Below are 7,585 nucleotides of genomic sequence, written 5' to 3'. Positions count from 1 at the left end.
AAACTATATATATATATATATATAATATATAAACCATATATATATCCCACCAGGCCTGAAACCTGGTGGGAGTGGGCTGGTGGTGAGTCCTGAGGTTTAGCTGAACCTCCTTTTTAAAAAAAGCCTAGGACCAGGACTGTAAAAAGTGCGCGGCCGCGCAACCAGCAATCGGAGACATTAACCATTACCCAGGAGGCATTTAAAAAATTATATATATATGTATATATATTTTTTTTTTATTTCATTTTATTTTTTCAAATATTTTTTTTTTACACATTACAATTTAATGCATACCTGTAATTAAATTTGATATTTATGCCTGCTCCAAACCACTAAATGTACTACTGTTTAGCTATAATAGATAACATTTGGTGCTAGAGGCATTTAATCAAGATAATTTTCATGGTCGGAGGCACAAAAGTACTTTTTCCAGGCCTGCCTAGAAACATTGATCAAAAAAACCATAAATACAAATTAATTATTTTTTTAACTGCTGAAAAGCTTCACCTCCAGTAGGTTTTGACTGATGAGCCCCACATCACCTCTTCTCCTGGACATCTCTGACTTTCAAAGGAACCCCACCCCCTACCTTAAGAATCCTCGTTAAGGGCCTGTCTTTGCTGGTAACAAAAATAAGGCTTGGAAAATCTGCATTTAATTATTTTTACATGGTTTGAAAATGGTACAGACTGTTTCTGCATTGTAATCTATTGTTCCAATCTGACAGTAACTGTTATTGATATTCATTGCTAATTACAATTGATGATTTCTGATCAGATCGAATGAATAGTCTGTCAAATATAATAGAGATTAGCCCTAACTTGTGAATTTCACATACTCCTTTTAAAAACTGAAACAATTTTCTCTACTGCTTCCAACTTGGAAAAACTCCATGATCAAACTCATTGTCATATGTAATTTTCAGTAAAAATGAGTCACATTTGCACCAAGTTTTGCAAAATATTGATTAGCAGTTGAACAATATGTTGATAAGCAGTGTTTAGTTAAAACAGCTGTCAGAATCACAACTTCACACCTGGACCTTACTGTACCAATCCAAATATTCTTACAATGAAGATGGTGGTTAAATAGTTGCTACGGCAACTGAATATTGATAATTTTTTAAGTCATTGTTTGCGCTTGATCTCATGTTGCATTGCATGGGAACGCCCTGTGTGTATATAATAACACAAATGTGCAATACAGTAATTATGGATTATAATCAATGACAATGCTAGATCACCATCAGTGACAATTTCGAATGAAATGTACAGAAATAAGAGTAAGTATTAAACAGAATAATAACAACTGGTAATACTTGTCAAAGGTGAGGATGGTAAGCTTCCTTTTGTATTCACAATTATGTCCAAATAAAGTAGATTCTCTGATCTGCATGTTTTTGAAAATCTATTCTGCCATTAAACGTGAAGTGCTACAGTGGCAGATCCAGGAATTTGAAATAGAGGGGCTCAGAGTGGAACTTTTACAGATGGAGGGTTATACCAACCATTGTGGGGCTGAGGGAAGAAAATTTATGATTATGGCACCTCCGAGAGGCCGGAAAATGCACTCTTAGACTCAAAATTTGTGTAGAATTTTCTTTTTTTAACAATTTTTTTAAAAATTGAAAAATTTAGTGGGGGGGGGGGGGGGGGGGGCCGGCTGGGCTCCTTGAATCTGCCACTGTGCTAGACTGCATACCAAATTCAAATGAGACAAATTATTACGTGGGATGCATGCTGTGTTTGGGATCTAAATCTGAATAATTATACTCCGAAAAAACAGATCTGGATAATTATACTGTATTCTAAAAGACAGGTACAGTACAGTAAAATATAATGTTAGTATTGTAAACTTGGATTGTTTGCAATTTGTACTGCTTGTTTAAAGTAGTAGTTAGTAGTATTTTAATGAATTTTAGTTCACTTTTTGATACCAATTGCTTAATAAATCTTTAAATTGGTTGGAAATACTGTACGGTCAGAAATTTGATTGACAGTAATCTGTCAATCAGCAACAGCTGTCATCCAAAGTTTTAAAAAGTAAATTTTGAACCTTTTAATATCACATATCAGCAAATAAATCTATATTTTATAGATTTTTTTTTTTAAGATTGTAGATTTTACAACATGCCCCCTATGAACAATAATATAAGATTATAATTATTTACTATTGATAGTAACAAAAATGTTTTCGTTATATTTTAGGTAATGCTAATATGAAATACAGAAAAAAATAAAAAAAGAAAGACTACTGACAATAATACTCAGAAAAAAGGTGCAATGAGAATAATCAGAACTGTAGGCATCAATTTTACCAGTAAAAATAATGGGTTAACCAAAAATTGAATAAAAAAATACTTATAGGCCTACTGTAGGTACTGAACATCATTCTAGTCCATGCCCTAGGTTATGACTGTATGTATTGGTGTTTTTTTAAAGCCATTAAACCCCAATTAAAAGGGGTAACATCTCATGCTGCATGTGCTAGCTGGCTTTATAAGGACAAACTTACCAGTAAAAAAAATTGCAATTGGGAGAACACTGCTGTTGGTTTTTCACCTCCAATACAGCTTTGAAATTATATCTTAAAGTAATTGTTCTTTAAAATTTATTAATAAAATAAATTTAAAGTTGATCAATGATATCATGATGGAAGTGGCTTGGCGCAGCGGGAACCATTTGGTTTCCCAACTTCGAGGTCGGGGTTTTAATCCTTCGCCGTACATTTCAATTGCGTCCTTGAGCATGGCACTTTATCTGCATTGCTTCTCTCCACCCAGGAGCGTAAATGGGTACCTAAGGCGGTCAGAGTGCAAAATGCGCTGAAATATTTCATGCAGCAACTATGGAATATTCCCCATAGGCATTGTTTCAATGACTGGGGAAAAAATGTGGAAAAGCGCTCTAAAACTTAGCTGTATAGAGAACTATATAAAAACCTTCCTATTATTATTATTATTATTAATTCACTCATTATCCATTTCAGTCTTAAAATTGAACTGAAATCATAACTGAAATATATAAAATATAATTGTCACATTAAAACTACTAGTTACTGTTTCTTATAAATAAAAAGAGACCAGTATTTTGCAAAACTTCCATTTTTTAGTTTCTATCTATCCCAAAACTATAGATATACTGGAAATGTTCTTTCTTGTTTTCCGAAAATATTAAAAAATATATTCCCTCAAATTTGTGTATCGCATAGCAACGCATGCGGGATCTCTCATTATCTCGAACGATCACCGTTAGGAAATAAAATACAAAAGTACTTAGCATTAACATGAGATGGTCTATTGTGTGTATGAATTCTATTTCACTACTCAGTAGGCGTACTACAGTACATAGCTTCAGGCATTATCACTCTACACACAGTTAGTAGGCAATCATCATCATTTTTAATCTATCAATGTATCATTGTAAAATCAACATGTAAATACAATGTACTGTATTTGTACATGTACATACTGTATTTGATACTGAACCAACATTTACTCTAGAACAATATATATTGTCTTTTTGTAATAAAGATGACCAAAGAGTTATAGTAGAGTATTCTTTACACTATGTACTGTAATTATCTTAAATAAGAGTAAAAAATGTGTATAATACAATGATTTGATGGATGCAGTATGTGGCTTGTTTTATTTGCCACTGTTTCACTTGACTCTGAAGATGATGAATAATATCAATAAAAAACACTATAAAAAGTTTGAGTGTGTGACTGTATCGTTTTCAGTCAGTAACAGAATACACAAAAATTTGTAGACTTGAAGAAGATGAGGATGTATTATAAAACATGATGTGTTTAAATGATACACTTACATTGACTAAATGAGTAACACTGCAGTACATGGTACTGTCTCCTGTAGTGTAATACTGTACATGCCAAAAAAGTGTAAGGTTCCAGAAAGAGGATGGTGACTACTCATACAGTATTTACCAATGACGGAGTATTTGAATGCGTGCCTAATGAAAATTTGAGAGTGACAATCGCTAGACCATCATAAAGGATATCTTCAGCTAAGAAATTCATGGTCGTGTTTGAAATAGTACCATTTTGTGTAGCTTTTCTAATTGGTTTTTTGGATGAATGTGATAAAATTGAGACAATGTTATTGTGGAAGGTTCTCTACAAACATACTACAGTTGTACCACTACCATTTGCATTACACACAGATTTTACTGGGCACAATTTTTTTTTCTAGGCCTGATTAAAGGTGTCTATATCGTTTAGGAAATCATTTTTTCCACAAGTCGGCCCATAGTGTGTGTATGTGTTTAATGTACTTTAAACATTTTCGTATGATATACAGTGATACTATATATTTACTAATTGTTTCTTATTATCTTCTTCTTATGATATGTAGTATATTTTAATTTTTTTTAGCAAATTTAAGGAAGTGAAATTGGTTAACGTTTTCGTATGATCTGCATATTTACTAATTGTTTTTTGTATGATATGTTTAAATTTTTTTAGCAAATTTAAGGAAGTGAAATTGGTTGTTTATGCATAACAATATTCTAAAATATTTTCCCTACCATAAATGCAAATTATATTGATAAAAAAAATTCAAAACATTAATTTTTTTAAAAATATTTATCAAATATTTCTTGTAATTTTAGTATTAAAAGTGACAAAAAATATTACATTCAGATTGTAGTCGTATATGGCACACGGTAATAAAATATGCTTTATATACTATACACACAACAGTAAATTAGCATTTCTCAAATACTGTAAGCACCACAATATTTTTAAGCTCTCCTCTGACGATCTTTCAAATTGAAGTTCATTTCTGTATACTACATTAAGAAAGTTGTCTAAATATGAAAATGGCTTCCTAAACTTATGATGCAAATAAGGACTGGTATGCCTATTAATTTCTGTGAAATTATTTATGTATCTGATATTTATATACTACATACATAGATTCTGGGCATCTGATTGGTTAAGAATTAAGCCTAGGCCTACTTGGTGTGTACTATTTTCACTATTATTTTAGGTCTCGTAGAATCTGTGTATGACCTATATAAAACAAATACTGTATTGACTGCCCTAGATTCGGAGAATGGTGAAATCTATAGCCCCTCTGTGACGTGAAAACATAGTTTATCTTCAATCGGGCCCTTGTGAAGATAGGCTACATGGTCTCCACATCACCTCAGGGCAATAAATTTTACCATTCCCCTCATGAGCAGTCAATATTTGTATACTATCACATGCCAATACGGTGGCCCGGCTAACACGTATTTTAATAACTAAACATGCTGGGCATACATTGAAATCCGAGTGTTTAATTAGTAGAATATTTTGATACAAATCCATCTCCTTGTGTTCAATTGTCTTCATGTTAATGACCTCCGAAATTTGATATCTACAGTAAGCCTATTATTAACACATTTTGGATCAATACTTTGAAGATCCGTTAGTCATGTAGAATTTTGTGTACGCCCTTCATACAGTAATTTGACTTGGCTACTTAAAATTTTATTTGTAATCTAGGCCTAGAGATACATTTTGAATCAATATTAATAGCTGATATATATAGAAATGTTCTGCCTTTTTGAAATGTACTTTAAACCAAATAAACAACATTTTATATTTGCCTGTACAAAGCTTTGTCCACACTTTCACATTTTATGTGACAAATCTGTGTGATGTGCCCATATATGGGCATGATAATGTCTTATTACACCCAAATATGGGTATATCACAGTTTTTTAATTTGTATTTCCAAAACATGTATTTTTATCTATTAATACTCTAGGTTCTTAGCATTAACTCGATCATTTTTGCTTGATCAACTTTTCTATGAAATCATCAATTTACACATGTACAAAAGTATTTTCTGTATTAGAAATTTAATATTAGGCCTACTGTAAGGTAATATATTGATAATGTGTTTATATTTGTTTTTAAGAGCATACTGTATATTTTCTTCTACATCCATTGCTCTACTCTCACTGAGCCAAATAAATTCTTCAAGAAAATGTTAAATTTTTCTATGTGATGCAAATATTAAGCGAGGTTTTAATACTTGACCAAAGTAATATTATTTCATTATAAAAAAATTTGAATTATCTGTCGAAAAACAAAAACTATTGTCTAAATACTGTACAAATAACAACATCTGGATTTCAAATTTCGGTAGATACCGTATTGCGCAATAAAAAAAACACCTTGCATCCAATACTTCATAACTGTGACGCATTTTAAATCACTGTAATGTACCACAACCAATCACGTACCATGTTACAGTAGCCCAACCCAATGATGAGTAATTGACCAATAATAGTCATTGTTGATAAATGTTTCAAATGTTTCCAAGCATATACTGACTTTTAATATTGTTTCTTTCAACATGTAATATTTGAAATGAGTGCGTAAAAACATAATATTGTTATTTAAACAACTAAAGTAATATTGTATTTTTATCTGTTAGATTTATGTAAGTGTATACTACTCGCAATTTCTTTGGATACTGAAAAAAATAATAAATAATTTCAATACCTACTGCAGCATATTCAGGTGATAACTCTATGTGCGAGATGTTTTTAATGGTTTTAGATGGATTTGTATGCAATTGGTCAATGGTTGTTAAGTGGCACTTTAACGTTAACACTTGATAAATGTTGAATGGCTGATAATAAATTAAACGCTGACTGTGGACTACCGTAACTCATTCATTTTCTAGAGGTTTGCAGATGACATGGAAGTTGACTATTAAAATATACTTGCCATATGCAAACCTTCACAAAATATTTTATTAAAATCTTTATATTACATTAATGAATGGCCTTACCTATGCAAGATTCCAGATCTGAGGCTGGTACGGTCGTGTTGCGGTAGTATCCATCCACGCAAATCTCGCAGAATTGTCCCAGTGCGTTGTCATAGCAATTCTCGCAAATGCCGTGTCCAAGGGTTTCATTGTAGTGACAACTGTCGGCATGGTTATTGCAGTTGCACACTGGGAAGAGAAAAAAATCGTATCTATTCTTAGAAAATATCTGCAACATAAATTTTTTTTGAAGTATTCTGTTTGAAAAGTTGGCTAAAGATTGACATCAAGAGATGTTTACTTTTTCGCCGAGTTCATGTACAGGTGTAAAACAGGTGGGCCTGCGGGCAGCATGTGGCCTGACTGTGACTTTGTTGCAGCCTGCAAAAGTAAATTGAAAACCCATGCGTACAGCCTGCTAACATCTTTGGCTTGATATCCCTTTGTTTTTTACGGCCAGACACCAAACCAAAAAATAAAAGCATAGGCTTTACTGAAAAATCAAAGTTTGAGTGTGGCCCTTGGTGTTAAATCAAAAATTCAATTTGGCACTCCGACCCATTTTTATGCCTATCCGGGGAACTGATGTTAACATAAAGTTGGTTACTTGTTTTAAAAGTATAATGCATCCAGGGTTAAAGATCTATTATTACATGTAATCAATATGAAGTCCTAATAAAATACAGTCATATAACATAATAATAATACACAAGCACACCTTACAAAGCACTTGAACGAGTACAGGGTATGTATATACATACCCTGTACTCGAATAGCTGAATATTTATATTCAGCTGT

At 32.3% G+C, this 7,585-nt stretch overlaps 1 protein-coding gene across 2 annotated transcripts in view; it reads right to left on the bottom strand.

Annotated features, from left to right (window-relative positions):
- The window catches only part of LOC117106121 (laminin subunit beta-1-like), a 37,638-nt gene that overhangs the window by 21,210 nt on the left and 8,843 nt on the right, over positions 1-7,585 (bottom strand). For both annotated transcript variants that reach the window (XM_033247468.1, XM_033247469.1), the window contains exon 5: positions 6,809-6,976. In XM_033247468.1, coding sequence (XP_033103359.1) covers positions 6,809-6,976 — 168 coding nt within the window. The remainder of the gene's footprint in view (positions 1-6,808; positions 6,977-7,585) is intronic.

The sequence above is a fragment of the Anneissia japonica genome, unplaced genomic scaffold (assembly GCF_011630105.1).
Source record: "Anneissia japonica isolate Jap-2015-1 unplaced genomic scaffold, ASM1163010v1 scaffold288036_len564833_cov171, whole genome shotgun sequence".
Classification (NCBI taxonomy): domain Eukaryota; kingdom Metazoa; phylum Echinodermata; class Crinoidea; order Comatulida; family Comatulidae; genus Anneissia; species Anneissia japonica.
The sequence above is the reverse complement of the archived record's forward strand: the minus strand, read 5'-3'. Positions and strand labels throughout refer to the sequence as shown.